Raw genomic sequence first — 18,503 nt, forward strand, 5'->3', positions numbered from 1 at the left:
TTTTTCCTACAGTACCCATCCGTGTTTGCTAAATGGTTACCTATCCTGAGCCATTCTATCCTGACCACTTCCATTGCACTTTAGAGAGGCCCTCATTGTTGCACATAATTAGTCACAGAAAAATGATTTACATGTGTCTCCCCACTACCCTACAATCTCACGGGTGACAAACGTCGACTGTTCATATTTTTGTAATTCACGTCTGCATTCCCGATTCAAAGCCTGCAGTATATGCTGCCATGTATTCCTGATATATTCACATTTTTCAACAATTCATAAAATAAAGTTAATGTTCAATGAGTGCAATTACTGAAAGCTTTGGAGTTAATGACTTATTTTTTCTGGGACTAAAAGATAAAATAAAACCTGAGTTTCTAAAGAGTCACGTGCTACTTGACATTCCCACCAACACATGGTAATTCTGATAATTATTGTTAGTCATGGGCCCAACCACATCAAAGCTTCTTAAGCTGTTTTATCAATGAAACTTTAAATCATATCTTATGTATTAAGTGACAAGATAAAAACAATAGCCGCAGCATCTTGGGACAGAGCCAGAATAAGGGCTCTGTGGGACCATTTGCTGCTTCATAACTGCACTGACCCGGACACAAGAAGGGATTAAAGAACAGCAGGCTACCTAATCAGCCACTGTCTGGAGAGCTGAAGTTGGGTTATCACAAGCTGAGAGGGCAGTGAGAGTGACAGAAGGACAGGTGTACATCTGGGCAGGTTGTCAGGAGACAAAGGCGCCTGCAATGGGGCCATCAGAATTGAACAATGTGTGTCGGTCCCACTGGGGGTGGGTCAGTGACATGACCAGGATAGCAGGCAATGAAGTATGAAGTAAGACGAGGAGAATACACAACTCCTGGTTTGCCCAGGATGTTCCTGGATTATGCTTGTTGTCTTGGTCTACTTAGTAAGCATTTACATCAATCCTCTTGCTCTTAAAAGGATTCTAATTTAATGAAAAATAATAGAGTGACTTTGACTATAAACAATCATTGAAACAAAATATTACCACTTCTGGTCACAAACCAAAGTACAGTTATCCTGTTCAGAGAGGTTCTAAAACATTGCTGTGATGCATTTCTGGGTTGTAATTGCTTACATGTTTTTTTGCACAGAATCCTTTGGGGGAATCTTCTTAGTCTGTGTGCTTCAGGCGAGACTCACTTTCCTCTTCTCCCCCGGCCCCAAGAGTGATGACACAGGAGTAGGCATCTAAATTCATCTCCTCTACTTGACCAAATAACCTTTATCTGAGCCAGACAGATTCCTTCCTAAAAATTTGACAGAACTCTTGAGTAAGATCTCTTTTTATGAGTGTTTGATTCTCTTGGTCATCTGTGCCATAAAGTAAGAAAAGGATAAGGGGAGATGAAGGTAACGCAGAAGAAAAGAGAACTGAGCAACAAAGAAAGAATTACTGGCTTCAACCATGCCTGACATTTATTTTCAGTTATAGCAGACAGTGAGTTGTTTTTTTGCTTAGTGTAGTATGGATTGGGTCTGCACATTATTCCCAAGAGAGTCCTGAGAAATATAACTACCTTTTTATTATTAGACTGTCCAACATTTTACCTGCCCTGTCTCATTACACCAGGTGCAAGACTGCATGCAGCAACTGTATGAATAAGAAAAGAAAAACTAGATGATAGGTTGGACGTAGGGCTTGGTCAACCTGGTACTAAGCCACTTACCATGACTGCAGTGCTCACTGGGAGCACTGCACTTAAATCAGTCACTCATGTGCCTATTTCCCCCATGATTGAGATGTGAGCAAATTTTAATTGCAAAAAGCAAAGAAAAAGAAGTAAAATGCAATATTATTTTTATTGGCTTCTCACAAACAAAAGCATACTGAATAGAAAATTGACCTTATAAAATACTGAATTTAGACCCTGAGGTTTCAAAAGCCAAAGGGATTTAGCTTTAGGATGATCAAAAGCACTTGTTTACTTTTTAATGGCAATTACTTAATAAAGCAATTATTGCTTTTTCTCATATCAGTGAATGAAGGCACAGGTACAGCATATTTTGGTATTGACTTTAGAAGTAATAGTCAGGCTGGCAGCCCCTGCCTTCCTTAGCACTTTTCTGCTGGAATCACAGATATACTACACATAGCACTCAGTTCAGTCTTGGCTATGACCAGGTATGTGTCCCTCAGTGGTGAGGAGGAGCTAGTCTTGTGTATTGGACTCAGCCTCGAGCACGTGGTCAAGGTTCTGACATTCTCTGTCCACTTCATCTCCATTATTCCTGCTGCTCCCCATCCTGAACTTGAGACCTCCACTTATAGCACAGAGACCCTACCCAGGAGGACTGCCTCCTATTTTCTGTACTATTTTCTGTACAACTTTCTTTGAATGGACTGGTTGTCTGAAACCACAATGACTCCCTCCACTTGGTCTAGAGAATCACAAGCCACTGTCATAATATATCTCTGCTTTAGAATTCTTTGTATATTGAGTCGAATCTAAAGACTCCATATATCAGTAGCCACTCCGTATGGCTCCACCCAGCTGCTTTTATAGTATCCAGTCCTGAACCAAAGCACTTCTGCATATTTTTGCCTTCTGCATTACCACCTTCCTGTCTTAAAACTATCTAGAGAGCTACAGTCAATAGATTTATTAAATAAACCCCACAGGCTATGAATTGCTGCTGGTTATGCAAATATGTAAGGGCTACACTAATTAGGATGCTTTATTTACTTTTTATTTATTTTTATTTATTTATTTATTTATTTATTTATTTGTTTGTTTGTTTGTTTGTTTGTTTGTTTGTTTGTTTGTTTATTTATTTATTTATTTATTAGGATGCTTTTGCAATAGCCTGTTTGAGAGATCATGGTGGCTTGGTCCAGTGTGCAGGAAGTGGTAAGAGTAGCTCATTTTCTAGGCATATTTTGAAAAAAGATCTGACAGATTTTGCTAAAAAAGTTAGATGTTGGGTATGCCAGAAAGAGTCACCAATGTTTTTGACTTGAATAACTGGAAAGATAAAAGTTGCCATTAGCCTAGGTAAGGATGACTGAGGGAGGAGCAGTTTTGGAGAACACAGAGATGAAGGGCCAATTTTAGAATACTGTGTAGTATCTACTAGACGTTAAAGTACAGATGGAGTGTTATTCAGATTCCCCAAGGTGACTCTCACTTCTAACACCAACTAGGAAGTTCAAGGATCTCTAAGACCACCCTCACTTCTGACACCAACTGTGGTTTCTGGAATCCCCAAAATCACCTTCATGTTTGATAATTTGCTGGAATGATTCACAGAATGCACTGAAAGCTGTTACAATTTATAACAGGAAACAGATACTGATTAAAATCAGGCAAGAGAAGAGATGCATTGGGCAGAGTCCAGAAGAGGTCCACACTCAGAGCTTCCAGTCGTCCTTTCCCAGTGGGTTGTGGACAGTGCTAACTTTTTCAGGCATTGTGTGCAGTATGCATGGAGTTTTGTCCACCAGGGATGCTCACCTGAGCTGCTGTGTTCAAAGTTTTTATTGGGGCTTGATCATGCTGACATGACTGACCACCTGATTGTCTGACTTGTAGTCTCCAGCCCCACCAGAGGTTGAGTTGATACCACATGGCTCAAAGCCGTCACCACTGTTAGACTATGCTCTGTGGTCAAAGGCACCCAGATAAACAAAAACACTCTTACAAGGCAGAACATACCATAGGTTTAGCGATTACCTTCCAGGAGCCAATGGCAAAGGTCAGTCCTCTCTTTGGGTAAGGTTCATTTTTTACTACACAGATGTCAAATGGGAAAGTGAATTTAGGAGTCTAGAGTTCAGAGGAAAGGTCTGGTAAGAAACATACAGCACATAGGTGGTGTAATAGTTAGGGTCTCAGCAAGAAATAGAATTCACGTAGATGGTTTTAATGTAAATATTTTGATAAAAAGACCACTCTCAGGATTGCAGGCAGGATTTAGGGAGCAAACAGGTTTTGTTGAAGCACACTTATACCAGCAAAATCTTGATTCCAAGGGAGAAGTAGTTATCAGAAACCAGTTAGAAGAGTATGTACCAAGTACAGTACAAAGTGACTTATGTACATTAGCTCATTTGATTTTTTTCTGTATAATAATTATTACTATCAAATTTTTACAGAAGAAAAAACTAAATTTTAGAAAATTTAAATACTTTGTCTATAGTTATTCTGGAAAAACTTAATGAAGTAGGATTCAGCCCAAATTCTTCCTGACACAGACTGCCATGCCACTACATTGTTTTGAAATTTGGAATCATATGATGCGATATATAAGAGTTTCAGCCTTTCTCCATGACTTACCTGCTTAAGGCTGTCCTAATACTGCCACTTAATGACTTCCCCACATAGGCCTTCCTAAGAGGCTTCTGTTTTGCTAGATCAGTGCTCAGAGCATTTGTGGTATGGACTTTACAAATGGGAGCAAAACAGAAAAAACAAAAATATCATGGCTAGATTCTCCTGTGGGGAGAAGTAAAAACAGAGGTAAATTAGACTTCCCAGGGAATTAGAAACAGAGAAGGGGTGTGTGTGTGTGTGTGTGTGTGTGTGTGTGTGTGTGTGTGTGTGTGTGTGTGTGTGTGTGTGTGTGTGTGTGTGTGTGTGTGTGTACGCACACATGTAAATGTATTATGTGTCAAAGTGAGCTTTCAGAATTTGGGGGTTTTTGAGAAGAGAAAAAAATACAGAATTTAGTGAATTGATTCTGACTCTAAATTTGTACACTTTTAAAATATTTTTGGGAGACTGTAAAGGTCAGAATTACTATTTAGACTCTACTTATTTGAATGTATCATGGTTCAGGGTTACCATGTGGATCTTGGCTCCAAGAGTGAGCATAGTGCCTAGAATGTATGCTCTGCACATCTGTACTGTGTTATTTTTTATTATGAAGCATGGAAAGGCTTTGTCATCAATAAAACAATATCATGGATAGGATTCGATACCACTAAAAAATGAGGAGACTTTAATACTGAGATGACCATGATGTGATACCACCATGCCTATCTCACCACCTAGGTCAAATCCTTTATTGAGACATGCCAGTAGACACAGAGCTGGTCTGCATATAGTGCCCCAGCCACTGAGAGTCAATTGACCCTGGCATGTAATTTGAAACTCATTTGCCACTTGCTTTCTACTATATCAAGCTAAAGTGTATTTACGTGTTCTGAGTCTTGAATTTACTAGGCTGTGTCATACTTTAAAAATAAAGAAAATTTTGGGCCGGTCCCGTGGCGCACTCAGGAGAGTGCAGCACTTGGGTGGGCAGCAGCGCTCCCGCCACGGGTTCGGATCCTATATAGGGATGGCCGGTGTGCTCACTGGCTGAGCGTGGTGCAGGCAACACCAAGCCAAGGGTTGCAATCCCCTTACCGGTCACAATAAAGGACAAGAAAGAAAGAGAGAAAGAGAGAAAGAGAGAAAGAGAGAAAGAGAGAAAGAGAGAAAGAGAGAAAGAGAGAAAGAGAGAAAGAGAGAAAGAGAGAAAGAAAGAAAGAAAGAAAGAAAGAAAGAAAGAAAGAGAGAGAGAGAGAGAGAAAGAAAGAAAGAGAAAGAAAGAAAGAAAGAAAGAAAGAAAGAAAGAAAGAAAGAAAGAGAGAGAGAGAGAGAGAGAAAGAAAGAAAGAGAAAGAAAGAAAGAAAGAAAGAAAGAAAGAAAGAAAGAAAGAAAGAAAGAAAGAAAGAAAGAAAGAAAGAAAGAAAGAAAATAAAGAAAATTTTAAAAAGAGAGAAGGCAATCCATCTCCATAAGGTTAGGGTTAAGAATTTAAGATGTTCCAGAGACTAGTCCTCTCATTTTACTTTGCTTTACTTTGTTTCCCTTTTTTGAGAAGGTGAGAAACACTTTGGAAGTTTCCTCATTTCTCTTCCTCTTCTCTCTTATTTTTCTAAACCCCAATTTTTCTTTATTTTCTGTGTTCTCTATACTGAACAAATTCACCTCACCACCCAAGAAGAATGGCTGGTAAAAATTTGGAAACAAAACTTTTTTCAATGCCAATCTACCACTCTTGTCAAAAACATTTTTAATTTTATTATCATTAGCTCCCTTCTCTATTTTTAAAGCATTACAATACATTGCAAAGTCCATAACTGGTGTGCATATATTTAGTTTGCTTTAAAGCACTTCTAGATCCCAAATGAAACATTCTAATAAAAATAACTCCTTGGCTCCAGTGACTTATTGTCTTTTCTTAACTAAAAAATAAAGAAAGAAAGAAAAGAAAAGAAACCTTGAATGCAGATGAGTCATTTTTGTATGGTTTATTATACAATGCACTATTTTGGGGGGAGTCTATGCTTACACAAAGACCACATTTACTGAAATGATAAATAGGCCTGATGATTAAGCCAGGTGGCAAAGCTCTAGCTTGTATGGCTGTCGAAATGGATACCTGGATATGGAAGGAAACTTGGGACTCCCTTCCTGAGGCGAGGTAAGGCTGGGCCTGCCAGAGAGGTGGTGTGATTGATCTCTTTAGAAGAGAGTGCCAGCTGGAGTGTGCATAAATGGCTCCTTCTGGATTCTCCTTAGAAGCTAAATTGATGGCAGCTTCTGAAAAGAGCAACTCAGACCTCTGTCCCTGTAAGATAAAGATAAACCTTTATTTCAGCTACTGCTGAAATAAATGAAAGTAGCAAAAGGTTAAAAAAATAAAAAATAATAATGTACTCTCAGTGAAGGAATTAGAGGTAATAGAATGTTACTCATCTACCAAAATAAGGGGATAATTGCAATGTGGTGCTCTTCTTTGTTAAAAGATTTTCAGGAACCCATCTGTGCAGATTGTTTCTTTTTATTAACATTGCATCAACTAATTACATTAGGGAGAAAGGGGGCATTTTAATTAAAAGGCTGTTTTAAGGAGTTATAATTCTACTCTGTCATTAAATAAATTAACTGAGTGCCAAATTTTTTAAAGTAAACAATGTTTTTGAAAACTGCTGTTTGCAAATTATTTCATTTTCAACAAAATAGATTTTGCTCTTTTATTCTGTTCTTTTATTTGTCCATTTTGACCAAAGGACTATAGGACAGGACCACTCATAAATCATCTCAATTACTTTTAGAGGCTTTTTTCCCCCTAAAAGAGAAAAAAAACAACTTGTTCATTTTACAAAGCATGTCTATTTGCTGTGTATGATGGGTTTGATTGGGGAAATCATTTCTGAACTTGGCATTTTTAGAACATGATAAATTGCAAAGGGAAGACATTGGGGGATGTAGAAAGATGGACAGATATCCACAGAGGGAAATAAATAGCTAATATATTTATTAAAAGACATTGCTGCTGCATAAGCCCCACCACCACCCCACTGCCCCCCCCCCCCGCTTTTTGGTTAAAAACTTACCCCACGTAAGTTAGACCTCAGGATGACTGGAATGACATCAAATATCCCACATAAAATACATGGGTAGACATCCACTCTTTGGATGTCTTCAATGCATCTTCCATTTTGTCAACCCTCTTCCTTTCTTCCAAGGTGTTCTTAATAAAATTCAGACAGATATTTGTATCTAAATGTCAGGAAATAGGAAAGGCAAAAGTTCAAGAATGGAAATATGGAAAATGAGAAACAATATCATGGAATATCAAAGGAGGCTTGGAAGCCAAGAGAGGACTCTAAGCACCTGGTGTAGGAGGTGGTAGAAAACAAGAATTTAAAAATCATCATTTTTTATTACTCAAACAGCTCTCTAGATTTCTTCTTTCTGATTGAAATGCTGAACCATTTTTATTTAAAACATTGAATGTGAAAAGTACTATAGAAATTACTTTTGTATAAAAAAATGTCAGTCAAACTTTATTTCATGCAGTGGAAGACTTAATAAATACTATTATTCCCATCACTATATTTATCCATTAAACAGTGTCTTGCACATAGTATATATATGCAGAAAATATATATTGAATGAATGAATGAAGACAACATTTCATTCAAATTCTCAAGTAGGAGATGGCAGCTCCTACTAGCAGCAATTTTTTTTTTTTTTTTCCTGCTCTTCAATATCATTCCCCAGGGAAGCTGGCAAACTGAAATCTGTTACATTAATGCCAGCAGGGATGTATGTGTGTGAAGAGAATAAGCAAACATTTATTGTACCTGATGGCTCAATGGACTATCCACACGAGCTCTTAAGAGACTTGAAAGTACTTGGCAGTATTTATACTTCGGATGAACTCAACAAATACTACTTGTGGATATTTGCCTTCAGAAAATTTCTATTTTTGAACTTTTTCAATCTAAAACCGTTGGGTTAATTTGTAACTTAGTATATAGCTCCTTTTCCTTTGGTAATGAGTTAAAGTCTTAAGATGTCCTTTTAGATCCAGATGGCAGGTTTTCTATCAAATTAAATGTCAAAATATCTTCCAAGAACAGATTTAATAACCAGCACATGTTTAAAAATATGATATTCTTCTCAGGCTAGCCAATATAACAACAATGACAAACTGCCACTTATTGAGGGTTTAATAAATGCCAATTTCTTTTTTGGTGTTTCATATGTTTGTTCGTAGATGATTTTACACTATTATAGAGAAGAAGAAATCAAAGCTAAGAGAAATATAATGACTTGCACAAAGCCACACAGATCACTGGTTTTTGAATTGAGATTCAAACCCACCACCCAGGCTCTGGTAGACTAAATGCCTCAAATTTGTATTTGACTCATGCAACCTTGTTAGGTAAGTAGGCCAAGCATAGCTTTCTTTTCTTTATTCAGCTAAGGTTAGTATTTTATCAGTCTTTGTTTATATAAATAATTTTATGAGAATGATAGAAATTTAGAATAGGAAAAGTTTAGGGATAATCCATATTAGCAATTCTTGGACATTTTCTTTTGAGTACCACTTTATATTCTTAATAATTATTGAGGATGTCTAAAAGCATTTGTAATATGTACTATATTTATTGATACTTAACATATTAGCAATAAAATTTAAACATTTTAAAATGTTTATGATTAGTTATTTAATAATAATAATAAGCCCATTACCTATTTACATAAATAGCATATTTTTTATGAAAAGTACCTTGTTTCAGAACAAAAAATTTAGTGAGAAGAATGGCATTGTTTTACATTCTCATAAATTTCTTCAATATTTGGTTTAATGGATTTAATGGATTTTTATATCTGCTTCTTCATTCAATCACATGTCCTGTAACCCCTGAATCACACCATTGCTTGTGTGTGAGAGAATGCAAGTTAAAAAAACTAACTTCTTAGTGTTATTATAAAAATAATTGGGCCTCAGGGACTCTCCTAAAAGGGTACAGGGGTCTGTGGAGCACACTTTGAAAACTGCTGATCTAGATAAAACTCTCATTTAATAGACATGGAAACTATGATGTCCCATGGATCTGTTCCTGATGATGGGGTAGGGAGGGGCTGATACTTTCCTGCAAGGGTATTAGATATGGTGAAGGTGGATACTAAGCTACATCATGGAAACACATGAAGATGATTTTGAGGGGGTCTATATTTTACTTCCCCCCCAATGATGGCACAACAATCTATTCCCTCTGCCATACTGAAATTGTCCTTGCCTGAACCAGCAATGATGCTGTTAATTTCAATAAACACTTTTAAAAAGTGTTTACTGATATTTCTTTGTCTATTAGCAACCCTGGACATGGCTGATTGCTTCCCTCATTTTGACTCAATTTACATGTTCCTCTCATGATCTTACACTCAGTGAAAGCACCCTTTCCATCAAGTTGCCCAAGCCAGAAATCTGAGAAATTTCCCTGACATAGCTCTCTTTCTGTCCAAGTACTCTCAGTCCTTTCTCATAAATATCTCTCTGCTCCATCCACTTCTTTCTCTTCCTGCTCTCTTGCCTGCATACACATCTTACCTTTCTGCATTATTACAACTACGTTTCAATTCTTTCATTTCCTAGTTTTAGCTCCTCTGAACTGTCCGTCATAATGTGTGATTCTTTTGAAGTACAGATTCCAAGTGGGCACTTTCCACAACTCTTAAGTTAAAGCCCCAGCTCTTTAAAGTAATTTACAAGGGCTTCAGAAGAAGTCCCATGCCTGCCTCTCCAGTTGAACTTGTCATCAATTCTTTAATTCTTTGCCCATGCTCTCTCACTTCCATGTGAGCATGTAAAAACTGTTTCTTCTATCTGTTCCTTCCACTCTTTCTCTTTTTATTCATGTTTTAATTTAGATGTCATCTCCTTTGGGATAATTTCCCTCCCATTTTGAGTTAGGTAATACTGCTTTATGCTTCATCAACGATCTGTAATTTCCCCACCAAAATATTTGCCACCCTTCATTTGTAGTTGCTTGTTTAATATCCTTAGTCTTCCTGTATACTTTTAGCGTTGTGTGGACAGGAACTTTTTCTATTTTATCTTTCATTGTATCTCCAATATCTAGAACAATGCATGACCTGTAGTAAGAATTTAATGTGCATTTATTTGATGCATGAGCAAATGAATGGTGTCTTTTTTTTACTCTTATGTCGACAGTCAGTTGTATTTATGATTTTCTGACTCAGTTTTCTTTATGAAGTCGGGAATCATTCTTAGAATTATTTTTTTTATATTCTTTTGCTATTAGTTAGTATAATATACTTCCTATCTTATATGAGTGCTATGCCAAAGCGGTTCAAAAAGAGGCTCTCACATGACCCTTACCTGAAACTAGGCCTATTTAGGATACCAGCATCATTCTTTCACAACTAGGAAAACAACTGGAAGAAGATTGTTAAAAAAGCACCTGCGACTTCTGATTAAGATGGTGGAATAGATGGTCCCCAGTGTCACTCTCTGCCACAAATCAACAAATTTACTACTGTAAAAAAGCAATGACAGCCAAGATGGAGCTGCTAGAGCTCAAGGGAAGAAGAGGAGAGACCTATGGAGTACAAGAAGATGGGAGAAGCCAGGATGAGAGAAAGAAAACACCACTCTGACCATTTTGAGCCCCTGCCACTTCCAGGCCAGAGCTGCTGAGTTCATGGAGCAGGAGCTGGCAAAAGCAGCAGCTGTGCCCTTCAGATGAAGTTGCTTGGTGGTGGCAGAGGAGAAGAGGGCCTGAGTGGTCCCTAGGTCAGCAAGACCACTAATAGGGTTCCCATGGACCCACATAGGAACAAGGAGCTACAACAAATGAATAAAAGGAGCCACTCAGAGGCCAGTGAGTCATTGCAAGGTACCAGTGGATGGCCCATCCCATCGGAAGTGTTTGCAGCAGAGGTGGTAGGGGAGATGGGCCCACCAGGAGAACACTGGGGCACAGCAAGGACAGCTGATCTGCACCCCAATCAGCATAGGACCACTCAGAGGAGACTGGTCAGGAATATAGAATTGCATGGGGTGCAGTTTGCTGAAAAGACTCAGGCCCAGACCAGAGTTTCTACACAACCCAGGTGCACTGGATTTCACTAGACCTGGAAGTACCTATAAGTCAACCATTAAACCTGAACTGCACAAAAAGCTTTTCTAGGGAATCAGCAGGAAAGCAGCAATTTAGCTGAATCACACAACTCAAGTACTGGTCCCCACAGGAAGTTCCCCCATTTTAGAAGTAAGCAAAGGACAACAAAGTTCCAGAACAGAGTTTAAGTATTGGGAGTAGCAAATAATCCAACACAGTACTGAAAGAAAAAACAAAGTACCCACAACCAGAGACAAAGTTTGATATTAAATAGTAAAGATCTCCTTTCACCAAAGAACACCTATAACACCTAGAAGGACCAGAAGAACCCTGGGCTACCAAGCCAGAAAGGGGGAAGTGCTGGGGGCCTCAGCAATGACCCCTGACACCTACAACCAGTCCTGAGAGTGTGGGATGAGGGCCTTGGCCAGACACCCCCAGACACACACAACCACCCCAGCACCAACCACCAAGCTGCCACAGGAAGTGCCCTGGGCTCTCCCAAGCTGGGATGGGGGGGATTTTGGGCCTTGGCCACACACCCCCAACACCTGAAACCTGGCCAGCAACAACCACTGAGCTGCCACAGGAAGCACCCTGGGCTCTCCTAAGCCAGGGCAGTGGGGGGGCTTTGGGCCTCCACCATTCCCCCCTAACATGTACAGCCAGCCCATTGATGATCACGGAGCTACCATAGGAAGTGCCCTGGGCACTCCCAAGATGGGGCAGTGGGGAGCCAAGGGTCTTGGCCACACCCACCTGACATGCACAACCAGCCCAGCAATGACCACCAAGCCGCAGGAAGAAGGGCCCCAGGTTCCCGAGCTGGGATGCCAGGCCACACACCCCTGACATCTGCACCCAGCCTGGCAATGACCAAGCCACCGCTGGAAGCCCCCTGGTCTCCCCTGTGGGAATGACAGTGGTGCCACAGGCTTCAATGCCACCCTTTCTCCTTCCTCCTTCTTCCATCCCATTTCCTTCCCCTTTTCCCTTACCCCCTCCCTCCCAACTGCTCCACAACAACATCCTAGAATGTAAAATAAAATCTTAATAAAATTACATTTTCTTTAAAGAATAAAAATAAATAATAAATAAATAAATCACACATCCCATCAGAAAAAAATTTTGAGCAAGTATGTTCAATATGTGCATACAGATTTACTTATAAACTATTTACATGTATTATTTCACACACTTGTTTTTTCATTATAAAACATATTCAAAAATAGAAACTTTAAAGGGTGACATAATAAGTAAATAAAAGCGAAAGCTCTAAAAAAAAAATGTACATACCTGAGTACTATATCCCCGAATATTCTGAATCAGTTTAGATTGTAACCAGCTCCGCAGAGTTCTGTCATATCTTCCAAAGTTTGGGAATCACAGCATTACTGCAGCAATATTCTGCTTTACTTATAAAAAAGTAGCTAAACAATATTACTACCTTTGAAAATTTATTTTAATTTACTAGCAGAGAATTCCCATGTGGAAAAAAAAATGTATAATTTTCTATATGTGTTTTAGAGAATATCATAGCTCAGTGTTAAACTGTACTATAATTAAGTAGGTGTTACAAGTTCAAATATTTATTTTCACCTTTGTACAACTCAGTGTTAACACCTGTACTCATTAAACGCATGTTAATTCCCTAGAAATAAATATTAGTATGTTCAATTAGTATGTTCAATGGGCACATTTAATATCAATTATTATTTATATATTTATTATTAATAAATATGTAGTACTTATTTTACTATAGTTAGTAAAAATTTAAATTTGTAAAACAAAATGGGATTATAGTATTATACTATGCAATTGATGTAACTGTAATAGAATTATCGTGATTCTATTATCTTTGTTTTTTTATTTTATTATTTATTTATTTATTTATTTGTTTGTTTGTTTGTTTGTTTATTTTGGTTCCCAATTATGAGTAAGGACATGTGGCATTTCTCTTTTTGTACCTAGCTTATTTCACTTAACATAATTTTCTCCAAGCTCATCCATGTTGCTTCAAATGGAAGAATTTCATTCTTTTTTATGGCTAGTATTATTCCGTTGTGTAGATATGCCTCATTTTCCTTATTCAATCATCCATTGATTGACATTTAGGTTGGCTCCAACTCATGGCCTTTGTAAATAGAGCTGCAATAAATATGGGAGTGCTAGTGTACCTTCAACATGATTATTTCTGTTCCTTCGGGTATATACCCGGTAGTGAGATTGCTCTATCATATGGTCATCCTATGTACAGTTGCTTGACAAACTTTCAGACTATTTTCCATGGTGGCTATATGACTTTTCAATCCAACCAACAGTGTAGGATGGTTCCCCTTTCTCTGCATCCTCACCAGCATTTGTTACTCTGTCTTTTTGATAGTGACCAGTCTAACTGGGGTGAGATGATATCTCAGTGTGGGTTTGAATTGCATTTTCCTGATGACTGGTGATACTGAGCATTTTTTTAATTCATCTGTTGGCCATTGGCATATCTTCCTTTGAGAAATTCCTATCAGCTTCTTTGCTTATTTTTTTACTCGTTAACGTTTTTTCACTATGAAGTTGTTTGAGTTTCTTGCATATTCTTGATAGTAATGCCTTGTCAGATGCATAGTTTGCAAATATTTTTTCCCATTCTGCAGGTTGTATTTTCACTTTGTTAATTTTTTCTTTTGCTGTGCAGTAGCTTTTTAGTTTTATATAATCCCATTTGTTGATTTTTCTTTTTGTTGACTATGCTTTGGAGGTCATATTCATAAAGTCTTTGCCCAGTCCTATTTCCTGAAGTGTTCCCCCTATAAGTTATTTTAGGAGTTTTATAGTTTCAGGTCTTATATTTAATTCTTTAATCCTTTTCAAGTTGACTTTGGTACATGATGACAGGTACAGGTCTACTTTAATTCTTCTACGTATGGATGTCCAGTTTTCCCAGTACCATTTATTGAAAAGGGAGTCTTTTCCCCAATGTATGTTCTTGCTACCTTTGTCAAAGATCAATTGGCTGTAAGTTTGTTGATTGATTTCTGTGTTGTCTATTCTGTTCCATTGGTCTGAGTGTCTATTTTTATGCCAGTACCATGCTGTTTTGGTTACTATAGCATTGCAGTATAATTTGAAATGAGGCAGTGTTATGCTTCCAGCTTTATTTATTTATTTATTTACTTTTGATCAGGACCGCTTTGGCTATTCAGGATCTTTTGTTGTTCCATATGAATGTTAGGATTGTTTTTCTATTTCTGTTAAGAATGTCATTGGTATTTTCATGGGGATTGCGTTGAATCTGTAGATTGCTTTGAGTAGGATGGACATTTTCATAATGTTAATTCTTCTAATCCAAGAACATGGGATGTCTTTCCTTCTTTTTGTGTCTTCTTTAGTTTCTTTCAACAGCAATTTGTAGTTCTCATTGTAAGGATATTTCACTTCCTTTGTTAGATTTATTCGCCGGTAATTTATTTTATTTTATTTTATTTTATTTTATTTTAGGAGGGCATTATAATGGGCTAGTAAAAAATCCTAGATTTTTATTTTCAAGATCTCATATGTTATTTTAGTACAATGTACATTTTTCATCCCAATAATGCATATTTTTATTACTGCTTCCAAATAGAGTTTAGCAAGATATATACATTTACAATGGGAGAACAAGAGACAGTTTCAGATTACTTACAAATGTTCTGCTTTATTATTGTTTGTCATACTAGTGTTTGAAAGTATGAAGGTAGTTTTTCAAGGAAGGCAGAAATAGAGATAAATATATAGCGATGAGATGCAAAGAAAAAAGAAAGAAAAGGAAGAGTAAGAGGAGAAAAGGAAATTGCTGAATCTGGTCCAAGCTGTGATGGAACTAGATGATCTTTTTTGTTTTCACACACTTTTATAAGGGGCCTTTTGTATCAATTTTTAAATGGGCTTCATTACTTGACAGTTACAGAAACGAATATATTCAGTAATTTGTATCTGTTATTTTTAAATGCAGCACAATTTTATGACCTATTGAAAATGTATCCATTAATTTGATATATTTTGAAACATAATCAGGGACTACTTCTCTAGGAGAATGTTTGCTTTACTAATGTCTGCAGTTATAGTTACTTCTAAAGTTAATGTTATACCTAGAAAACAATGCAAGTATTAGTTTTATTTCTTAATGTAATTAATTATAGCCCAGACTATTTAGAGCCTATTTTATTTTATTGTATTTTAAAATTTAATTAGTAAAGTTTATTAATTTAAAAATTAACATAACACAGGTAAAGTACATGGTACATAAAACCCACTCAATAAATTAAAGTTGTGATCTCACCAGCTTCATTTCTCACCTGTATCCCTAACCTACTCTGATTCTAAGCTCCAGTCAAATCCGATGACTTTCAGTTCTCCACGTGACCATGTATTCTTGTCCACTCACTTTCATAGTGCCACGCCTCTCACCTCCAAATATCCATCCTTCTTTTATTTTCTTGGTTAACTCCTAACCATCCTTTAATATTCCTTAGTTATTTCACTCTTACATAGGCACCAAATTGTGTGTGCAGGTTATTCATGAGAACACTTCTTGTAAACAAAGACAAAAAAGAAGTAACCAGAGTTTCTAATTACAGGGAATAGTTACATAAATTATGTGCACTATAAAATGTGGTGTTCATTAAGGACAAATTAAAACAATAATCATTGACTTGTAAGGACCGCTAAAACATTGTTACAAAATAGCTATTAATGTAAAATACAAAACAAAATGAGACTATATGTGTATATATGTAAATGCACAGAAAGTGTTATGGAAGAACAAAATTTCAGGCTGTCAACAGTGACAACCCACTGGAGGGTAGAATTGGGGAATAGAGAGACTATTTTTCTCTGTATACTTTTATATATTTAAATTATTTATATTTACTTATTACAGTTATGTGTTCTTTTATAATTTGAAAAAAAAAATACCTTAAAGAATTTGGGAAGTGATTGTTTTAATAAAAATAACTGAAGATCTGCATTTCTGTCCAAATAGGAATTTTAATGGTTGCACCATGAAATGCACTTACACTTGGTCAAAAAAAATTATGCATCACAATGAGTAAATTTTGTGATTTTATGGCCTACTCTGTCTTATCTCTAATACTCTTTTTCCCTTTTTTAATTAAAGGTCTCATTCGTTTGCAAGAGCTCATCAAAGCTCCATCAAGGTACAACCTTCGACTTAAAATCCGTCAACTACCTGCTGACACGAAGGATGCAAAACCCTTACTGAAAGAAATGAAAAGAGGCAAAGAGTTCCATGTGATCTTTGACTGTAGCCATGAAATGGCAGCAGGCATTTTAAAACAGGTAATCTTTAAATTACTTAAATTCTTAGTTTATTTTAGAAACTTGCACTTAAACTATGCTCTTTAAAAAAATATATATCAAAGTGTTATTACGCAGTCAATGTAAAAGATCAGAGAATTCACTTTGATGTAATTTTAGAATCTAAAGTCTGACAATTGCTTTTAAATTAATTGTCTTAAAAGAAAAGTAATGTAAAGATTGATGATATTTAAAACAGATTGAAGTTTTGAGGTAGTTTCAAATGGCTGCAATACTATTTGTTAATGAGATTGTTGATTAATGAGATAAATGTTTCTGTTTTATACTGTAATGAGGAAAGAAATTGAGCCAGTGATTAAGCATTTCATCCATTACAGTTAACTAGTAGGAAAAAGATTAAATAGGTTACTATTTAAATAGGTTTCTACTATGAGATGCCTCACATATTTGATCTTATTTTATCATCAGCACAGCCAAAAGAGATAGGGACTATCTCCACTTTACAAACAGAGAAACTGAGTCTCATAATGACTCAGAAACTTGACCAATTTTCAGTGGCAAGAAAATAGCAGAGACTCATGTCCCACTTAGTGATGTTAACAAGTATAGTAGTCCCTCAGTATCCATGGGGAACTGGTTTCAGTTTCTCCTCAGATACCAAAACCACCATATAACTTACACACACCCTCCAGTATACTTTAGGTTATCTTTAGATTACTTATAATACCTAATGTAATGTAAATGCTATGTAAAAAGTTGTTGTACTTTTTTTTTTTTAATTGTTAGTTGTTATGTTTTATTGGTTTTTTTCCCCCCAAATGTTTTCATCTGTGGTTGGTTGAATCCTCAGATGCAGAACCTGGGGATGAGGAGGGCTGACTTTATTCATTCCAGAACCAAGCATTGTCTTCCTAGAAATATCAATAAAACTAACAATTTGCAGTAGTAAAAGCCCTTAATGTTGCCTGAGCACTATTCAGACTTAACAGCAAATTGGGAAAGAGGAATTATTATTAGTCCATATCTTACAGATGAGGAAAATGAAGTTGGAGATTAAATGTCTAGTACAAGGTCATATATTTACATTTACAGAGACTGGATTTGAACTCAAATCTTTAGATTTTCTTTTTTTAAGCTCTTTTATGTGCACAGAGCTGACACCACAGTGGCTTGGAATTAGTCAACTGTTTTGAAACCTCTCATGTATAGGATAAAGTAGATGTACTGGACGGTTATGCAAATTCAGATGTCAAACTGGATCCCATTAAATATAACTACCAACAGTAAATGCCTGTTATAACGTGGTTAGTTTGTTAAGCAGATGTTTGTCCAATATTCCAATATGAATGTTGGATTCACCACAGTAAAATATTTAATTGGTTTGGAAAATTGTTCTAGTTATACATTTGGGCAATAAAGCATATGGAGCTTTTTGTTTGGGTTTTTCTTTCTTTCTTTCTTTCTTTCTTTCTTTCTTTCTTTCTTTCTTTCTTTCTTTCTTTCTTTCTTTCTTTCTTTCTTTCTTTCTTTCTTTCTTTTGTTTTGATAGTGAATAAAGTGATGCAATAATGTAACCACTGAAATCTAGAGTCAGACTTTATTTTTCATATAAATCCCAAGCAATTGTTGATTACACTTAGAGTTTGCAGATTTGGAAAGGAGACCTTTCCTTTACTCCTGGAGTGAGTAGCACTCTACTATTTCAGTGACAGAGCTTTGGTCTACTTTTCTAGGCTTCTCACAAGTATGTAAATAATCAGTTGTCTTTTCTCTAAAGAACTAACTT

General features: G+C 36.6%; 1 protein-coding gene across 3 annotated transcripts in view; it reads left to right on the top strand.

The window, feature by feature from the left end:
* GRIK2 (glutamate ionotropic receptor kainate type subunit 2) overlaps positions 1 to 18,503 on the top strand; it is a 636,972-nt gene that overhangs the window by 249,895 nt on the left and 368,574 nt on the right. For all 3 annotated transcript variants that reach the window (XM_063096320.1, XM_063096321.1, XM_063096322.1), the window contains exon 4: positions 16,557 to 16,738. In XM_063096320.1, the coding sequence (XP_062952390.1) occupies positions 16,557 to 16,738 (182 nt within the window). The remainder of the gene's footprint in view (positions 1 to 16,556; positions 16,739 to 18,503) is intronic.

Source organism: Cynocephalus volans, chromosome 5 (assembly GCF_027409185.1).
Source record: "Cynocephalus volans isolate mCynVol1 chromosome 5, mCynVol1.pri, whole genome shotgun sequence".
NCBI classification, from domain to species: Eukaryota; Metazoa; Chordata; class Mammalia; order Dermoptera; family Cynocephalidae; genus Cynocephalus; species Cynocephalus volans.